At 43.8% G+C, this 19,689-nt stretch overlaps 2 protein-coding genes across 3 annotated transcripts; one reads left to right on the top strand and one right to left on the bottom strand.

Moving 5' to 3' along the window:
* The first annotated feature begins 6,720 nt into the window (after positions 1-6,720).
* On the top strand, positions 6,721-15,449 carry LOC115259482 (uncharacterized). 2 transcript variants are annotated; one of them, XM_062847340.1, is made up of 6 exons: positions 6,721-6,904; positions 6,973-7,186; positions 7,244-7,492; positions 7,686-8,036; positions 8,331-9,115; positions 14,685-15,449. In XM_062847340.1, the coding sequence occupies exons 1-6, from the start codon at positions 6,902-6,904 to the stop codon at positions 15,306-15,308; spliced, it is 2,226 nt and encodes a 741-aa protein (XP_062703324.1). In that variant the 5' UTR covers positions 6,721-6,901; the 3' UTR covers positions 15,309-15,449. The 2 variants fall into 2 exon arrangements, with proteins under 2 accessions (XP_062703324.1, XP_062703325.1); XM_062847341.1 differs by having other exon boundaries at positions 6,721-7,186.
* A 59-nt stretch (positions 15,450-15,508) lies between these two features.
* LOC109412464 (uncharacterized) lies at positions 15,509-18,681 on the bottom strand. Its single transcript, XM_062848478.1, has 5 exons — positions 18,507-18,681; positions 18,063-18,384; positions 17,655-17,848; positions 15,774-16,391; positions 15,509-15,513 (listed from the first exon to the last, which is right to left on the bottom strand). Exons 1-5 carry the CDS (start codon positions 18,517-18,519, stop codon positions 15,509-15,511), a joined length of 1,152 nt encoding a protein of 383 aa, XP_062704462.1. The 5' UTR covers positions 18,520-18,681.
* Positions 18,682-19,689: the final 1,008 nt, after the last annotated feature.

Below are 19,689 nucleotides of genomic sequence, written 5' to 3'. Positions count from 1 at the left end.
GGCTTATGAACTGGAAGACAGAACCCAGACAAGCAGGAATCACATAAGGATGCACGCATTGCATCGTATGACGTACTGTAGAATACGAGGTACCGTGATTTCGGGTGAAATTGATCACTTTTCGCATTTTATGGCGAATAATTTTTGAATATTTCTCGATATGGTTAAATTTCATGCTTTAAAACAAGTACGACCATGGTTTCCATCAGTCAAAGAGGTTGAAATTTCCACTGCAAATCACTTTATTACAAAAAATATCATTTGAAATGAAAAATCAAAAATTTTACTTTCGGGGTGAAATTGATCAGTCAGTGAAATGTTGTTGTAAATGTTGAACATATTTTTTCCACTTGAATTAACCACCCCGAAATGCGAAAAGCTTTGCAAAACTTTTACAAGTTTACTAAATTTTTAATTATTTAAGTTTGAAGTTCCATAAATCTAATGAAAACGCCTGAAAGTATGCAATTGCCATACTAAATATGTTATAACTTCCAGAAAAGTGCAATTTTATGCATAAATTTCAATATTTATAGAACTTTTGATGACGAAATTGGGTTTAGCAAATACTGGGCAGCTAGGAACATTCATTAGAATATTCATTACATGTGCGATACAGCTACGGTAACAAAAGTTTAAAAGTGTCTTTGAAGTTCGCCTAACACGCAATTTCGAAAAATATTGAATTTTATACAGAAATATGTGACTAATTGGTTGTAAAACAAGTGAATTCATCATTCAATAACTCTTGAGCAGGATGATGGTAATTTTTAACAAATTGTTAAAGGTTTAAAGCGTTATTTTTAACAAATAACAATGACCCTCACGACGATCAATTTCACCCCACTGATCAATTTCACCCGAAATCACGGTACTCGGAATATTTATATAGGGATACCAAGTTCTTACAGTTTTGAATAATATCCAATCTTTGACACACATGTTTATTATCGTACTTTCCGCTGTCACTTTCCGAGTCTAACTGCCTATCAAATTCAACGCTTACTATGTTCTCCCGAACCCAACACTTTGTGCTTAGAGTGAGACCCTATACGTACTATTTTGGGTTACTATCGCATACATGTATGGCAGAGTGACAATTTTCATCGCATATGGTTTTATTTTATTACTGATTACTCTTTCAAAAATACAAGCCATCAATCATGTGACATATGACTTTTTGATAGAAGGTCCGCAGGGTCGAGTCACATATACCAATCAACTCAGCTCGACGATTTAAGGTGATGTCTGTGTGTGTGTATGTGTGTGTGTGTTTTTTTTCCTTCTAAACCATAGGGGGATAAATCTGCTCATCAGACACCCTAACAGGAAGGTTAGGGTAGTGTGGGGTTGAGGCCGTCTTCTACAAGGCCGGTAGCAGCCAGGACTACTCTCTCCTCGACCCACTAAAACACATTCCTATGGTCGCCAAACCCTACGTCTCTCCGGAACCACCAAGAAGGTATTGAGGGTATCAGTAGGTCGGCTCTAGAGGCACGTTCTCCTCCATTCGGGAAATTTGTGCCAGGTATTGAGGGCCCATATAGCCGAGGCAGTAAACGCACGGGTATTCAGCATGACCATGCTGAGGGTGACGGGTTCGATTCCCGCTCGGTCCAGGATCTTTTCGTAAAGGAAATTTCCTTGACTTCCTTGGGCATAGAGTATCTTCGTGCCTGCCACACGATATACGCATGCAAAATGGTCATTGGCAGAGGAAGCTCTCAGTTAATAACTGTGGAAGTGCTCATAGAACACTAAGCTGAGAAGCAGGCTTTGTCCCAGTGAGGACGTTACGCCAAGAAGAGGAGAGAGGAGGTATTGCTTCAGAGAGGGGCTAGTGCATATCGCACCCTCAAGGTTAGCTGCCGTAGCCTAGCAGCAACGAACATCGATGACTCGCTCTGGAGAGTCCATCACGGTAGCGTGCTGGCGCTTAGCCAGTTTCCCGAGTGGTCCTCGCCACTCCCTTTGTCCTCGGAAGGCGGGCAGGGTCAACCCCGCCCGCGCCCTACTGCTGAGCGGACATCAAGAACTGATGCCCACGTGCAACCCGATCTGACCTGCCCGTAAGGAAGGTTATCACTACCCTTCAAGCCCTATCAGATGCACCCGTAGGTTGCAGACAGCAGGATCTCACCTACCCCGACCCTTGCCGGGAACCCCTTTCCAACCGCGGGCTCGGATCCAACCCAGTAGACCGACGCCACGACAGCACCGCTACCGGGACTTCCTCTCCGCGGCCACTTAATCGCTGTAAGGGTCGATCTCGACCGCAGGGCACCGGTATGACCTACGAAGCCGACTTCGAACCACTGGACCACCTCTTGTACTGCATCTGGACTAGCTATTCTCCGAGTCCACGCGCCACCTCCTCTGTAGTTCCCAGACGATATGGGTGATAGCCGTTGAAACGGCATTCCAGCTAATCTCATCCCTACACATTCTCTGGACCTAGTTGTCCGGAGTTGTGTCCTCCCCGCATGTGGCAAGCATGCGGTCACGCATTGTGCGAAAACGCGGGCACACGAACAAAACGTGTTCCGTCGTTTCCTCTAAACCATTGCACACTGGGCATTCGGGAGAATCCGCATGCCCGAAACGGTGTAGATACTGTCGGAAGCAACCATGACCTGTAAGGACCTGTGTCAGGGAAATGTAACTTCCCCATGGCGCCTATTAATCCAACTATCTACCCTCGGTATCAACCTATGGGTCCACCTTCCTTTGGTGGAACTGTCCCACACGCGCTGCCATTTGACCATAGAGGCCATCCTGACAGTCTTGCGTATGCCTCTTGTGCCGCGCATTTCGAAGCACTCCATGTCCTCACTGATAAGAATGCTGATAGGCACCATACCAGTAATGACACAGAGAGCGTCGTGTGACACGGTACGGTACGCGCTTGCATCCCTCAGACACATGAGCCTGTAAGTACTTTCCAGCTTCCGTCGGTAGCATTCAGTACTTAGCGCGGTACCCCACACCGGGCCGCCATACCTAAGTATGGACGTAGTAACACTAGCCAGAAGCTTGCGCTTACTGGCGTATGTATGTGTGTGTGCGTGTGTGTATGTGTGTATCTCTCTCTCTTCTTGGCGTAACGTCCTCATTGGGACAAAGCCTGCCTCTCAGCTTAGTGTTCTATGAGCACTTCCACAGTTATTAACTGAGAGCTTCCTCTGCCAATGACCATTTTGCATGTGTATATCGTGTGGCAGGCACGAAGATACTTTATGCCCAAGGAAGTCAAGGAAATTTCCTTTACGAAAAGATCCTGAACCGACCGGGAATCGAACCTGTCACCCTCAGCATGGTCATGCTGAATACCCGTGCGTTTACCGCCTCGGCTATATGGGCCCTGTGTATGTGTGTATGTGTGTACAAAAAACTCACATCACTTTTTGGTAGTAAACCTCAACCGATTTTTATGACCGAGGGTTTATTCGACGCGGCATATAGTCCCATGGTTTCCTATTGAAAATGGTTCGGATCGGTTCAGCCGCTCCGGAGTTATGGCCATTTTGGTGTTCCGGACTGGTACCCTTGGGAGGGGCCAGACATGAAAATGCAAAAAACCCATGCATGCGAAACATCAAACAGCGGCATTTTCGATAATCTGATGAACGATTAGCAGGAAAACAGTATAAGACCATATCTGAACCGGTAGTGTTTCGGAACCGATTCCGGGGGGTCCCGACGGAAGTGACCAAATATAAAAGAGAACCAAACCCATGCATGCGACACATCAGAGGCATTTGCGATAACCTGATGAACGGTTAGCAGGAAAACAGTATCAAACCATATATGAACCGGTAGTGTTCCGGAACCGGTTCCGGATGTCCCACCGGAAGTGTCCAAATATAATGGTGAACCAAACCCATGCATGCGACACATCAAACAGCGGCTTTTTCGATAACCTGATGAACGGTTAGCAAAAAAATAGTCGCAGACTAAATTTGGGGGAACAGGTCCTATCCGGGATCCGATTTTGGGGGCTCGTCATAAGTGGTAAATATAAGAGTTAACCGAATCTATGCATGCGACACACCAAATCGCGGCTTTTTCAATAACCTAATTGACAGATTGTCAGCAAAAAGCCTCAGATTTGGGACAACCGGTAGTGTTGAAGAACAGGTAACGAGTGCCCGCCGGAAATGGTAAAATATAGAAGTAAACCAAAATCATGCTTGAGGCCATCCATTGAGTACGTCACGATCCTAGGGGGAGAAGGGGTTGTTAAAGTGTGACAAGCTATTTTACCCCTCGAGCAGTCGCGTCTTCAGCCACCCTCAGCGACACTACGCACACGCTTTGTACTACAAGTGAGCTTTTTTCATGGTGCGTGTACTCAGTACACGACGCGACCGCTCCCGGGTTAAGTATAGAAAAAAAAACCGTACGAAGAGGGGAGGGGGAGCTCGAAAATTCCCAATTTTAGCGTGACGTACTTAATGGATGCTCCCCATGTAACACATCAATTCGCGGCTTTTTAGGCAGCTTGATAACCAGTTGACAAGAAAATAGTCATATGCAATATTTGGGACAACCAGTAGTGCCATGGAATCGGTTCCAGGTGTCCGCCGGAAATGGTCAAACGTGAAATTGAACCAAAATCAAGCATGCGGCACTTCTAATAGTGGAATTATGATTGTGAACAAAACCAATGTTAGCAATAAATCAAATCGTGGCTTTTTTGATAGCCTGGTAAACGTTAGGTAAGATTAATAGTGAAGAAATAGTCAAAGTCTTCATATATGTACAAGAAAATAAAATTGTAACCAAAGTAATCTTATCAAACCATACCATTTCAAATTCATGTGGTGTTAATACAAAGTAGGATGGGAAAATTATAATTTGATCGCATCACCACTCAATAAAGTTTTTCCAATCTTCTTTTGTGTCTAAAATTGCTGTGCACAATTTGGTTCATAAGGAGGTCAAATTTTACATGAATCGTATTAAGCGTATAAGTGTTCTCAGGATCGGCTTATGTCGACGTAAAGATCATGAGTACATATTCGACGAGAAAGGCACTATCACCACTAGGTGGATTAATCTGTTTTTTTTTTTTTCATTTTCATATTTGGCTTGGCCACCTTCGGCGGGACACCCGGAACTACTACCTACCGTTCATTTTTATTCTCTCCGCCTGAAGCTGCAGCAAAGAGTTTTCTGAACAAAATACTATTGCTTTTACACTGTATCCATAGCGTATAAAGGTGCCATTTTTCTCTATCCTCGATTCTGGTCAAATTCAATCCCACGATTTCAGCTGTCAAGCTTAAGTGATTTGTATACTTTTTTCAGAATGTATGAATAGTAGAAAGGAAAATCAAATTAAACACTTGCGATGCGACACGTTTAAAAATAAAACTTGACTCTTTATTAGCTGACGGCATTGAATGGGGATAACAACAACAAAAACACGGAGAAGTTGTCCCACCAAACTGGCACGACGACGCGAAACAGCGCGACTTGATTGACAGCATTACAACCAGGACTTCCCCCGAAAAAAAAAACAACGCAAACCACCTCCGAAGGAGCAGAACAACAGCACCCAGAATAACATCGCCGGGCATTAATTACCGATTTATTTACGAGGTGCAATAAAGTTCCCTGTCCACGGGCGATCCGCAGTGGACGTTTCTGCGTGCTTGGGCGCTCTGGAACTCTGGAAGGAAATCGATATTTAATGGTAATTTAATAGATTTTTTCTGTGTCGCGTCGTGGTAGTCACCGTCGTCGTCGCTCGCAAACAAATCGGTGAGAAAGTGTTTTTTATGTGACGCACCCTAACTGGTCGTCAATCGAAGCAACCCATCTCGCATTGCCGCTGAAGAACTGCTTCGCTAATGTCAAACTGCTCTCCACGGCCTACTACTGACTGGTGCAACACGGGCGCAATTACGCTTCATCAGCCCCAAAGGTTGATGGTAGCACTCGCGATTTACGGGCTTTTAAAGATGCGCCACTTTGCCACCTTGCTCTAATGAACCGAACGGTCAGAGATGCTGTTAGTTCATGCACGCATGCTTGACTCAAATTGCGTCAAAATTACCGCGCGTTAATGAATGCCAAAGTGCGTCGAAAAATTGCAAACTTCGCGCTCAGACTCAGGGAATACTCATATCATCCATTCCGCACTTACTCACATGTTTGCCCGCAGCAAACAAAAAGCGTGAATTTGAATAATGAAATCATTTTTGCCCCCTCGATCATCAATGTTTACCTCTACTCTGCTTTTTGCTTGCGACGACGCTTCAACCAACTTTGTTTCCATGGACACAGTTCCGACACTTCACCGCCCGCCTGCCAAGACCTTGACTAATCAATATTTTCTGAAGTTCGGCCCTAATGGAGCGCAGACTGCGGCATCAGACGATAAGGAACTTCTTCTCCCGGGTGGTCAACCAGCAGCCACAACACTAAACCATTTTGCAACTCGTTGAACACCTTACGAACCGGACAATGTTTGTCTTTTATTATCTGCACTGCACGCTGCTGCTGTTGCTGCAAAACACGCCCGAGTTGCGCGGGTTTCACATTTCAAGGATAAAATCTCAAGCATCGTTTAGGTACTTTTCAACGAGAGACCCCCACCACCACCATCCTTCCCGTTACGGAAAGCAATACCCGAGCACGAAGTGCTAACAAAATGAGGATTTATTTTAGACGCTTGTGGGTGACAATTCACCACGTTTGTTTTTCCCAATAGGTTCATTTATGTAAAAATTGCCACTAGAGGCGCTGAGTACAAAAAAGTGATAAAGAAAACACAAAACTGTCAAACGCGTGGTTCCGCACAAAAATTTCACTAAATTGTATTTTTTAATACTTTTGGGTTGAATTTTGTCGTTTTCACTGAAAAAATTATTGAATAACGGTTATCGTCCAGCTAATGGTAAGCGAAGAATTAATTTACAGCCAACTTTTAACCAAAAAAACATCAATGTTTACACTTTTGAACAGCACTCAACAATGAACTACGGAGCCCACCACGAAGGAATGCGAGGACAGAATTTCTGCATCATCGAAAGATGCATGAAAAAAACCGGTCAGCTATTTCCTGTTCCGCATAAGAACAGTTCTGTTTTCAACAAATGGATTAGGATAGTCTCGCTCAGTGGATACCCTGGACATCGTATATGCGGGGATCATTTTAAGCCCGACGATTTTCTCATCGGTAAGTTTTTTGGTGTCTACGAGCGGAAGTGAGATTTACAATTTTGTTTATTTGCAGTAAAACGGGTAAAACTTAAGCCAGCTTCGGTTCCATCCATTCTTCCCAATCGGGAAGACAAGTTCTCACTCAAACCGGGATGTTGCGTGAAAGGATGTAAATCACGCAAAAGGCAGTTACTGCAGAAGTTTCCTCCGGCGCGTTCATCGAGACTTAAACTGTGGAATTTAGCACTCGGACTTCCAAAAGGCGAAAGGCGATCCCTCAAAATTTGTCACCTACACTTCAAGACCTCGGATTTTGTACAGAGTAAGTACTCCCTTGCGTCATAGTGTGGTGCGTTCACACAAGTAACTGTCTTAAAATGGCTGGAGATACCGGAAAAGTGTCGTGTCGTCTGCGACACGTATTATCAATGCATTTCAGGCAGTTACTGTTGTAAAATCAGACACTAGCACACTCTCTCGAATTTCATTCTATTAATCTATTCTATTCTTTGCAGCAACCCGTCGGTATCTTAAGCCGAATTCAGTTCCCAGCCGTGGTATCAATTCGATAAAATCAAGGAAACTTGTTATATACACCAAGGAAGATTCAGATGAGAGCGATAACGAAGAGCGGGCTGTCCCGGAACATGGATACTGTTTGCCATTGAACCTTCCATGCAGCAGGACTATTTGCTTCGTCTCTAACTGCACAGCTCGGGCTGGAAATGGAATCAAGTTGCACAAATTTCCCCTTGAAGACCAAGCGTTTCTGAAAAAATGGACTGCTGCAATCAAAACTAGAAAGAAACCAAGCAAATATTCAAGAGTTTGCAGTCGACATTTCAAGAACGATGATTATTTACCAGGTATGTATCGTTTGATGATTAGTAGTGATATTGTCGCGGTTGAAATACGAAGTTTCCCCACACGTGACAATCGATTTCTCTCCAAATCCTTACGTGAGGCGATTCTACCTTACCTATTCATTGCTCAAGAAATCGCATGAAAAAATCACTTTGGCAAGTGCACGTCTGGAAAAATCTCTGCTTAACTGCTTACTGTAGTAGAGGAGCGGTTTCTTGAATGTTTCCTCACTTGAATTTGCCACGCATCGAACTTTGTTTTGAATTGTAAACCTGATTTCTTTTGTGATATTTCAGGAGGCAAGCGGCTAAAACCACAAGCCACTCCATCTCAACACCTACCGCTGATTGATTTGTTGAAGCTTCCGAATCCATATAAACGCAAATTCACATTGCGTGAACGGAATTTGTCTCCACCTAGGAACCCACACTCGAGTCACGTTGTTGAGCAGCATTCACCATCACCAACATCACCATCGGCTAATGATGAAAATGGCTGTATGTTTGGAGAAGTATCATACGTCGATACCGATACGAGTCGATATGTGACTAATGAGCTATCTGAAGTCATGGAATGTGAATTCGATCCTGCTGAAATCAATCACAATTCAACATTCGCTAATCCGGCTAACCCGTGCATTAAGCAATGTGATGCTGAACGTACTACGCACGAAAAATCGAGGACAGATAACGTCGAACAGAATTTCGGAAACGGATCAGAAAATCCAGACGGTGTTTTGAATCGGCTGATTAAGGAGTTAAAGGGAAATTCAACTGTTAACAACACATCGACCAGTTCATTGAACCACGAAAAAGCGTTCACCTTAACAAGCTTGATAAAAACTGATAAAGACGCGATTGTCTGGACTGGATTGACCTCTCTGGGCCAGCTTGATGCAATTTGTATATCTGTGAAAATTATCGAGGATCAGCTTTATAAGGAACAACACAAAATGTCTGCGATAGACAGAGTTATTCTAACTTTGGCGAAGTTAAAGCAAAATATATCTTTTGCGGCGATTGCAACGCTTTTTGGTGTATCATCTGCTACGGTAGCGCAGTACTTCAACCACACAATTCAGGTAAATATATATTACTATTGTTTAAAGGGTGCAGTACTGGTTCACTGTTATATCTACGATAAAATGTATAAAAAAGTCCTTTCTAATTTTGATTTGCACCTCGTACGCAACGCTCTCAACAATCCATTTCAGACCCGATTAGCATTCTCTTAGGCAAATCTTATTAAATATATGAGCTCCAAGAATTAAACCGTGAATTCCGGGCATTACAGGCTCCAGTGCCCTCAAAGGGTACATACACATTTTTGTGTAGAGGATCAGTTCGATTGTTCAAATGGCGTAGTTTTTCATATGAGTGTCTGCGTTTATCAGTGCATGAGTGCATTTGGCTATACCCGGGTATTCCGGAACCGATTTCAATATCCGATATCCAGAAAAATTTTATCGCATGACCTAACTAGTGTACAGACTCTATCACCCCATTTGTTTTGCATGGTGTGAACCGAATTAGGAATCGAAAAATAGTGATTGGAATTAGGTGCTGTCACGGTAGTACCATTGATAAAACTGGTCCATCCGCGGCCTCCAGGGATTCCTCCAAAAACTCTTCTAGGGATTCCTCTTGATTCTCATCAAGGGATTCCTGCAAGAATTCATCCAAGGATTCTTGCAGGGATTCCCCTTGAAATTCCTCCAGGAATTCCTCTAGCAAATCCTACAAGAATGAATAAGGACAAGTGAGCACTCTAGTAGTCTAGTGAACCCCATACGAATCTGTATTGAAAATATTCTTCCAGGAATTCATCTAAGGATTAGTCCAGGAATTCCTTCGGAGGTTCGTCCAGGAATTCCCTCGGGGATTCGTTCCGGAATTCCTTTGAGGATTTGTCCAAGAATTCCTTTGGGGATTCGTCCAGATATTCCTTCGAGGATACATTCAAGAATTCCTTCAGGGATTCATCTAGGAATTTCTTCGAGGATTCCTCTAAGAATTCCATCAGGGATACCTCCAGAATTTCCTTCAAGGATTCCTCCAGGAATTCTTCCAGGGATTATTTCGGGGATTCGTCCAGGAATCAACCAGGAGTATCTTCAAGAATTCCTCTACAGATTCCTCCAGGAATTCCTTCGGGGATTCCTCCAGGATTTCCGTCAGGGATTTCTCCAGGAAAACCTTCAGAATTTCCTTCAAGTATTCCTAAAGGGATTGCTTCGTGAATGCCTTCAGGATTCATCCAGGAATATCTTCAGCATTTCCGCAAGGAATTCATTCGGGGATTCGTCCAGAAATTCCTTCGGGAATTCGCCCAGGAATTTCTTCGGGGATTCGTCTAGGAATTCCTTCGGGTATTCGTCCAGAAATTCCTTCGGGGATTCATCCAGAAATTCCTTCAAGGATGTGTTCAAGAATTCTTTTGGGGATTCGTCCAGGAATTCCTTCGAGGATTCGTCCAGAAATTCCTTCGGAAATTCGTTCAGGAATTCCTTCGGGGATTCGTTCAGGAATTCGTCCAGGAATTTCTTCGGGGATTCATCCAGGAATTCCTTCGGGGATTCATACAGAAATTCCTTCGAGGATTTGTCCAAGAATTCCTTTGGGGATACGTCCAGGAATTCCTTCGAGGATTCGTCCAGAAATTCTTTCGGGGATTCGTTCAGGAATTCCTTCGGGGATTCCTCCAGGATTTCCTTCAGGGATTTCTCCAGAATTTCCTTCAAGTATTCCTAAAGGGATTGCTTCGTGAGTGCCTTCAGGATTCATCCAGGAATATCTTCAGCATTTCCGCAAGGAATTCATTCGGGGATTCGTCCAGGAATTCCTTCGGGAATTCGCCCAGGAATTTCTTCGGGGATTCGTCCAGGAATTCCTTCGGGGATTTGTCTAGGAATTCCTTCGGGTATTCGTCCAGGAATTCCTTCGGGGATTCATCCAGAAATTCCTTCGAGGATTTGTTCAAGAATTCTTTTGGGGATTCGTCCAGGAATTCCTTCGATGATACGTCCAGAAATTCCTTCGGGGATTCGTTCAGGAATTCCTTCGGGGATTCGTTCAGGAATTCGTCCAGGAATTCCTTCGGGGATTCGTCCAGGAATTCCTTTCGGGATTCATACAGAAATTCCTTCGAGGATTTGTCCAAGAATTCCTTCGGGGATACGTCCAGGAATTCCTTCGAGGATTCGTCCAGAAATTCCTTCGGGGATTCGTTCAGGAATTCCTTCGGGGATTCGTTCAGGAATTCGTCCAGGAATTTCTTCGGGGATTCGTCCAAGAATTCCTTCGGGGATTCGTCTAGGAATACCTTGGGATATTTGTCGAAGAATTCCTTCGGGTATCCGTCCAGGACTTTTTTCGAGGATTCATCCAGAAATTCCTTCGAGAATTCGTCCAAGAATTCCTTTGGGGTATCGTCCAGGAATTTCTTCGGCGATTCGCCCAGGAATTCCTTCGAGGCTTCATCCAAGAATTCCTTCGAGGCTTCATCCAAGAATTCCTTCAGGGATTCATCTAGGAATTCTTTCGAGGATTCCTCTAGGAATTCCTTTAGGGATTGCTCCAGAATTTCCTTCAAGGATTCCTCCAGGAATTCTTCCAGGGATTACTTCGGGGATTCCTCCAGGATCGAAGCAGGAATATCTTCAAGAATTCCTCCAGGAATTCCTTCGGGGATTCATCCAGGATTTTCTTCAGGGATTCCTCAAGGAATTCCTTCAAGTATTCCTCCAGGAATTCCAGGGATTGCTTCGTGAATGCCTTAAGAATTCATCAGGAATATCTTACGCATTTCCTCCAGGAATTCTTTCGGGGATTCGTCCAGGAATTCCTTCGGGGATTCGTCCAGGAATTCCTTCAGGGATCCTCCAAGAATCTCTTCAGGGATTCCTCCAGGATTAATCTATTCGGGGATTTCTCCAGCAATCCCTCCGAGGATTACATCCAAGGATTCCTCCAGGGATATCTTCAGAAATTCTTCAAGGGATTCCTTAAAGGATTCCTTCAGAAACATCTTCGGAGATTCCTCCTGGAATTCCTTCGGGGATTCCTCCAAGTAATTCCTGAAGGAATTCCCGAAGGAATCCCTGAAGGAATTCCCGGAGGAATCCCTGAAGGAATTCCCGGAGGAATCCCTGAAGGAATTCCCGGAGGAATCCCTGAAGGAATTCCCGGAGGAATCCCTGAAGGAATTCCCGGAGGAATCCCTGAAGGAATTCCCGGAGGAATCCCTGAAGGAATTCCCGGAGGAATCCCTGAAGGAATTCCCGGAGGAATCCCTGAAGGAATTCCCGGAGGAATCCCTGAAGGAATTCCCGGAGGAATCCCTGAAGGAATTCCCGGAGGAATCCCTGAAGGAATTCCCGGAGGAATCCCTGAAGGAATTCCCGGAGGAATCCCTGAAGGAATTCCCGGAGGAATCCCTGAAGGAATTCCCGGAGGAATCCCTGAAGGAATTCCCGGAGGAATCCCTAAAGGAATTCCCGGAGGAATCCCTGAAGGAATTCCCGGAAGAATCCCTGAAGGAATTCCCGGAGGAATCCCCGAATTAATTCCCAGAGGAATCCCCGAAGGAATTCCTGGAGGAATCCCCGAAGAAATTCCTGGAGGAATCCCCGAAGATATTTCTGGAGGAATCTCCGAAGGAATTCCCGGAGGAATTCGCGAAGGAATTCCCGGAGGAATCCCCGAAGGAATTCCTGGAGGTATCCCCGAAGATATTTCTGGAGGAATCCCCGAAGGAATTCCCGGAGAAATCCCCGAAGGAATTCCCGGAGGAATCCCCGAAGGAATTCCCGGAGGAATTCGCGAGGAAATTCCCGGAGGAATCCCTGAAGGAATATACGGAGGAATCCGCGGAGGAATCCCCGACGAAATTCCTGGAGGAATCCCCGAAGATATTTCTGGAGGAATCCCCGAAGGAAGGAATTCCCGGAGAAATCCCCGAAGGAATTCCTGGAGGAATCCCCGAAGGAATTCCTGGAGGAATCCCCGAAGGAATTCCTGGAGGAATCCCCGAAGATATTTCTGGAGGAATCTCCGAAGGAATTCCTGGAGGAATCCCCGAAGGAATTCCTGGAGGAATCCCCGAAGGAATTCCTGGAGGAATTCCTGAAGGAATTCCCGGAGGAATTCGCGAGGGAATTCCCGGAGGAATTCGCGAGGGAATTCCTGGAGGAATCCCTGAAGGAATATACGGAGGAATTCCGAAGAAATTCCTGGAGGAATCCCCGAAGATATTTCTGGAGGAATCCCCCAAAGGAATTCCTGGAGGAATCCCCGAAGATATTTCTGGAGGAATCCCCGAAGGAATTCCTGGAGGAATTCCCGAAGGAATTCCTGGAGGAATTCCCGAAGGAATTCCTGGAGGAATTCCCGAAGAAATTCCTGGAGGAATTCGCGAAAGAATTCCCGGAGGAATTCGCGAAGGAATTCCCGGAGGAATCCCCGAGGGAATTCCTGGAGGTATCCCCGAAGATATTTCTGGAGGAATCCCCGGAGAAATCCCCGAAGGAATTCCTGGAGGAATCCCCGAAGGAATTCCTGGAGGAATCCCCGAAGGAATTCCTGGAGGAATCCCCGAAGGAATTCCTGGAGGAATCCCCGAAGGAATTCCTGGAGGAATCCCCGAAGGAATTCCTGGAGGAATCCCCGAAGGAATTCCTGGAGGAATCCCCGGAGGAATTCCTGGAGGAATCCCCGAAGATATTTCTGGAGGAATCTCCGAAGGAATTCCTGGAGGAATCCCCGAAGGAATTCCAGGAGGAATGCCCGAAGATATTTCTGGAGGAATCCCCGAAGGAATTCCTGGAGGAATCCCCGAAGGAATTCCTGGAGGAATTCCTGAAGGAATTCCCGGAGGAATTCGCGAGGGAATTCCCGGAGGAATTCGCGAGGGAATTCCCGGAGGAATCCCTGAAGGAATATACGGAGGAATTCCGAAGAAATTCCTGGAGGAATCCCCGAAGGAATTCCTGGAGGAATCCCCGAAGGAATTCCTGGAGGAATCCTTGGAGAAATCCTCGAAGGAATTCCTGGAGGAATCCCCGAAGGAATTCCTGGAGGAATCCCCGAAGGAATTCCTGGAGGAATCCCCGAAGGAATTTCTGGAGGAGTCCCTGAAGGAATTCCTGGAGGAACTTCCGAAAGAATCCCTGGATGAATTCCTGGAGGAATCCCTGAAGGAATTCGCGAAGGAATTCATGGAGGAATCCGCGAAGGAATTCCGGGAGGAATTCGCGAAGGAGTTCCTGGAGGAATTCGCCAAGGAATTCCTGGAGGAATTCGCCAATGAATTCCTGGAGGAATCCTCGATTTCATTCATGGATTCTTTAAGGAATTCCTCCTAGATTTCATCCAGGGATATCTTCAGGAACTCTTCCAGGGATACCTTCAAGGAATCCTCCAGGAACTCCTCCAGGGATTCCTCCACGGATTTCTCCAAGTATTCCTCCAGGAATTCATTCAGGGATTCCTCCACGGATTTCTCCAAGTATTCCTCCAGGGATTCCTCCATAGATTTCTTTCAGGAAGGTTATGAAGAAGGAATGTTAAAGTGCTAAGAATGCCTATATACTTTGATGCTTGCAAATCCCTGAAGATATTAAGATTTAAATATTTTTTTTATATTCATTACAGGTCCTCGCAGAGGTTTTACAGCAGTTCGTCTATTGGCCTGATCGGGATGAGATAGCAAAAAACATTCCGTTATGTTTCCGCGGAAAATACGAAAATGTGAGATGTGTCCTTGACTGCACCGAGATCCCTGTTGCAACAATGAAGTGCATAAATTGTTGCATAGCATGTTATTCCAGTTATAAAGGAATGAGAACGGTGAAATTTCTCATTGGAATAACACCAGCCGGATTGATCAATTTCGTAAGCAAAGCGTACAGTGGAAAGGCGTCCGATAAGCAGATTTTCAACGATGAAAATGTGCTGGGTCTCCTTGAACCGTTCAAGGATGAGTTGATGGTAGATAAAGGATTTAACATTCAGCAAGAGTGCCTTAATTATGGAGTACGCCTGCACATTCCACCATTTCTGCGATCAGCGCAACACACCGCAAAGGATGCTGTACTGAACGAAAGCATTGCGAAATCAAGGATCCATGTGGAGAGAGCGATCCAGCGTATAAAGCTGTTTGGAATTTTTCAAGACGCAATTGATGCCTCGGTTTTGGGGTTGATTGACTACATCATGAAAGTTGTATGTGCAATCGTAAACCTATCAGCCCCAATTTTGAAGGACAAAAGATTTTAAGAGTATTTCTTGGAGTATTTACCAATAGGCTTAAGACCGAATCGCGATAGTATATATACATATATTGAAGTCGACCACACCTTGAGCCACACTATCCCAACCAAAAGAATAAAAAAACGTATTTCAGCTTAAACTTTTCAATCATTCTTTTATTTGATATGTAATCGAAAACAGCAATAAAAAGATTAAACTACACTGAATCACCCTGATGTTTTTTAACGATTTGAGGCAACATAAATTGGAAATATACCAGTTTTAACGCACCTATTAGGCTTCTTACATATTCTTCATTGAACTGTATCTCTACAACTAAGAAATCGTTCGCGAGTTTGGAATATACAATGAAATCACACATATTACACCCCAAGACATACATACTCAGTTGTACTTGTGCGTAATATTTGTGATTTTTATTCAAAGAAAGAGAAGATTCCTGTTTCTTAAGATAAACATTAGTTGCTTTACAATTATCTAGTATCCACTGCAAATCATGTTCTTCTCCTGATACTGGACATTTTATTTCAATTAAAAGATTACATGAAGCATCGATACCGTCAGGACTAACTCCGATCCATGGTTCCTTCAAACATACAACAAATCCAGATTTCTTAACTAATGGATTTCGTTTTGCCATGTAACAGTCAAGGGCCAATTGTTCAGTTTGCTTCCCATAGTCTAGTGCTTTGGATCGTATCAATTTGGGATTCAAATACTGCTGAATCTTCCTATCCCAATCCGCATTCTTATTACGAGTGTATGTAAAGAGATCATAACATGAACTTGCCGTTATCCTAATTGAGCGATGTAAATACCAAGCATCATTTCGCTGATCTTTGGTCTCTTCTGCTATATCCAGGATTGTTTGATCGTCTTTCTCAACAGTTTTTTCATAAAAGTGTTTAATACTATCAGTATCAAACTCCGCAATGTTTGAGATTTGCTCTACACTCATCATCAATTCGTACAGCTCATTCCTGGTTACATATACGTTAACGTCAGGTTGATTCAATGGTCCTGCTATGGGCAATGGCGCACTCAGTTCTCTCCCGGTAATATGTTTCTGGATTGCTGAATTTGGAGAAGCTGTAAGTTGAAATTAATCATTAGCGTTATGATGGTTTACCACTTGAAACGTACATGTTAGAAAGGCAAAAACAGTCATGTGCATCAAAACAAATTTTTCAGCATCACACGAAAATTGTTGACGAGTTTTAATAAAGTGATATTAAAAACACTATTTACTTCATTCGACAGATTTTTTGCAGACAAACTGACAAAATTGATTTTATTTCGTCGATTTTATTTTTGTTAAATATATCAATATGACATTAATTAATAGCTGTAAAAGTGCCCAAACAACACTAAGCTAAAGAGAGACGGGCCAAGTTCCAGTGGGTATGTAGAGCCAGAAAAAAGAAGATTGAGTTTTTCAATTACTATTTCATTAAGATCTACAGGAGACGAATATTGCTTTACGATGAATATTGTGTGGTCAATAGTTATTAAAAAAGAATCGCCTTGACAAAATTATATAATGGGGCCGTCCATGAATGGCATGCATGGCTCGTAGCAATTTCAAGGGCTCCCCCCTCCATCCTAAAATGCTACGTCATTTATGGAAAATAAACTTATTTGCCTGCTGAGTCCAAGGTTGACCCTTATGCTCACTCAATACCATCAGCGGAGCCAGCTTTTTCTTTTTTCTTACTCACTCTCCTAAACATACACGAGAAAGAAACAGATGGAAGAGGGGCAGCTTGCCTCCTCTTTCATCTCGCTCATTTTCCTGCATGTTTAGGAGAGTGAGTAAGAAAAAAGAAAATGCTGGCTCCGCTAATGCTCAATACCCAAGGGAGTCAAGGAAATTTCTATTACGAAAAGTTTGTGGATTGACATATCGAGCTCACCCTCAGCAAGGTCATGCTGAATACCAACGCCTTTACAGCTGGACACTCAGGACACTCCAGTTGTCTAACGGTGTCTAGCGCAGGGAGAAAACTGGCCCAAACCAGAAATCATTTAATGTACACATTTAACAAAAAAGATTGCAAATCTAATCTTCGGAGGGTTCAATGCCCTGTCACATCGGTCCAGGAACTTTTCATTATGGAAATTTCCTTGACTTCCTTGGGATAATAGTATCTTGCTGCCTGCCATACAAAATACAAATTGGTCATTTGCAGAGAATGCTCTCAGTTAATAACTGTGGAAAAGCTGAAAGAAGACTGCTGAAGGCTTTGTCTTAGTTGGGACGTTACAAAAAAAAAGAAGAGAAGATCACACCCACGTTCCGCCTTTGTAACATGTGGGTATAATAACTTATACATGGACACGGAATAGAATTACCTCGTAAAATTCTGTTGAATTCCTGTTGCAGCAGTTCTCGTTTATTGGGTGCCTCTGAAGAACAAACGGGTGGGTGTTTCCGAACACAACACAATTGCAACACGGGTTTGGCGCGCCACTGTGTAATCTCCGCTTTACTCCGACCCCAAGCTTGACGAGAGTCGGTGCAAGTCATGTACTCCACGAATCTGAATCTAAAATTTGTTTGATATGATGCTAGGTTACGATCCATAATATCACTATGGGGCCATCCATTAAGTACGTCACGGTCCTAGGGGGGAGGGGGGGTTTGTGAAAGTGTGACAAGCAATGTATTAAGTATAGAAAAAACCCGTACGAAGGGGGGAGGGGGGTCGAAAATCCCCAATTTTAGCGTGACGTACTTAATGGATGCTCCCTATTACTTACTGGCACAGGTGCAAGAGGCATGCAACAATGTGCTTGCAGCGCGCAGTTCCTGCCTTGCAAGAGCACTTTAGCAACCATTTACGGTAATCCGTTCCGATCTTCAGTTCTAGTTCGTGTGGAATATCTGACGGGTGGGAACTCTGCAAAACATACGCAGCCAAGCGCAGATAATCCGGAGTTTTCTGATTGTATCCAATGCAAACGATGTGGCCAGAGTCAAACACATTCTGACCTTCCCGCAACGGTCGCACTGAGTCTCCGACGTAATCAAGTACCTGTCCAAGTGAGACAGATACCTTTTCCATACTCGAGCATCCGGAAGCTAAAAGAAAACAAAACAAATAACCTCAATGTTGCGGAAAATCATTAATTCCATCAAAATCAGTATACACAAGTACTGCGTGTAGCTATATTTCATCAGAGAAGAGAAAAATGATGTTTTACCTGGTTGTTCCATAGTGATAGAATATATTTTCAGTAATATTACCAAAAAATTGATGAAAATTTCCACTTGCTCCTGAACCACCAGCCAATGTTTTGGTTGCGATCACTCATTTCGTAGTTGCTTTTTTTACCGATAGGTGGCACTCTCTTTGGGTTAGTTTCAAATAAATTTACCTATTGTTCTGAAATTGAGCTTTACTGGACAAGGCAGTTTCGCAATTTCAGTTGAATAAAAGTGTAGGGATTGAGAGGGATAGCGAGAAAAGGACCAACAGGGCATATGGCACCAGCAACGGCGATGCGCTACCGTATAAAAGGGCTGTTTGCAGATCATGGCTAGTTTCCACCTGGTAAGTACTGTGTAAAAGGATAGGACAAGTAATGGTCAAGTAAACTTTTGCAATCAAAATTACTTTAGCGTTCGCAGTTGATAAGTAATTCGCAGCCAAAAAGATTTGCCAACAGATGGCACTGTCATGCGATGCTGTCAGTCATGTTGTTAATTTTCCGTATGGAATAATATGTCGATGTATTATTCCGTGAGTAAAAGTGGCATTTCTCTTTCTTTTTGTTTTTTTCTTTCGCACCAAAGACATTAGTGTGCATTGAGCTGTTAGTACACAGGGGCCTTAGGCCTATAGTACACAGGGTTAAAGATTTGGCAAGAGAAGAACTCATGATAAAACATCTGTTTGAAGTGCAACGGAATGCGGAAGCACTGTGGTATGTACTCAAAAAAAATTCCGCAACTCTGCCGCTGCGGCAAAACGCAATGAGCGTGGATTTCCTGCGGTTAATTTCAAAACAACTTAAGTTTGGTGAACAAGTTTGTTTCCTGGAAGAAAGTAATTATGTGAGAATCTGCAGCATTGCTCTTGCTCTGTCTCGCTCTATCGGTGGTAATTGTGGGACGGTCCTGGGGACGATAATGGGGTTATAGAGAGAAAATTAGTAGAGTAAAAATCCAAAGATTTTAAGAACGAACTACCTGGTCAATCCATGAGGTATAAAGAAGTTAATACGGAAGGAAATTCCAAGAATTCCATTCTCTTAAAAGAAAGTTATGATCTTATAAGAGTCCGGGTATTGTCCGAGATTCTGCAGGAAGCGGGAAATACTATTTAATAAAACTAATAATTCGGCGAAGCTCCTCAAGTTTTTCAAAGAAGCTGTCGGTCCAAGA

Source organism: Aedes albopictus, chromosome 1 (genome assembly GCF_035046485.1).
Source record: "Aedes albopictus strain Foshan chromosome 1, AalbF5, whole genome shotgun sequence".
Taxonomy (NCBI): Eukaryota; Metazoa; Arthropoda; class Insecta; order Diptera; family Culicidae; genus Aedes; species Aedes albopictus.
The sequence above is the reverse complement of the archived record's forward strand: the minus strand, read 5'-3'. Positions and strand labels throughout refer to the sequence as shown.

Coding starts and splice junctions, on each gene's coding strand:
- LOC115259482 (XM_062847340.1), top strand. Junction 8,037..8,330: donor GAACGATGATTATTTACCAG/GTATGTATCGTT, acceptor GTGATATTTCAG/GAGGCAAGCGGCTAAAACCA. Junction 9,116..14,684: donor ACTTCAACCACACAATTCAG/GTAAATATATAT, acceptor TATTCATTACAG/GTCCTCGCAGAGGTTTTACA.
- LOC109412464 (XM_062848478.1), bottom strand. Junction 17,849..18,062: donor TGCCTCTTGCACCTGTGCCA/GTAAGTAATAGG, acceptor AACAAATTTTAG/ATTCAGATTCGTGGAGTACA. Junction 16,392..17,654: donor ATTCAACAGAATTTTACGAG/GTAATTCTATTC, acceptor TTCAACTTACAG/CTTCTCCAAATTCAGCAATC.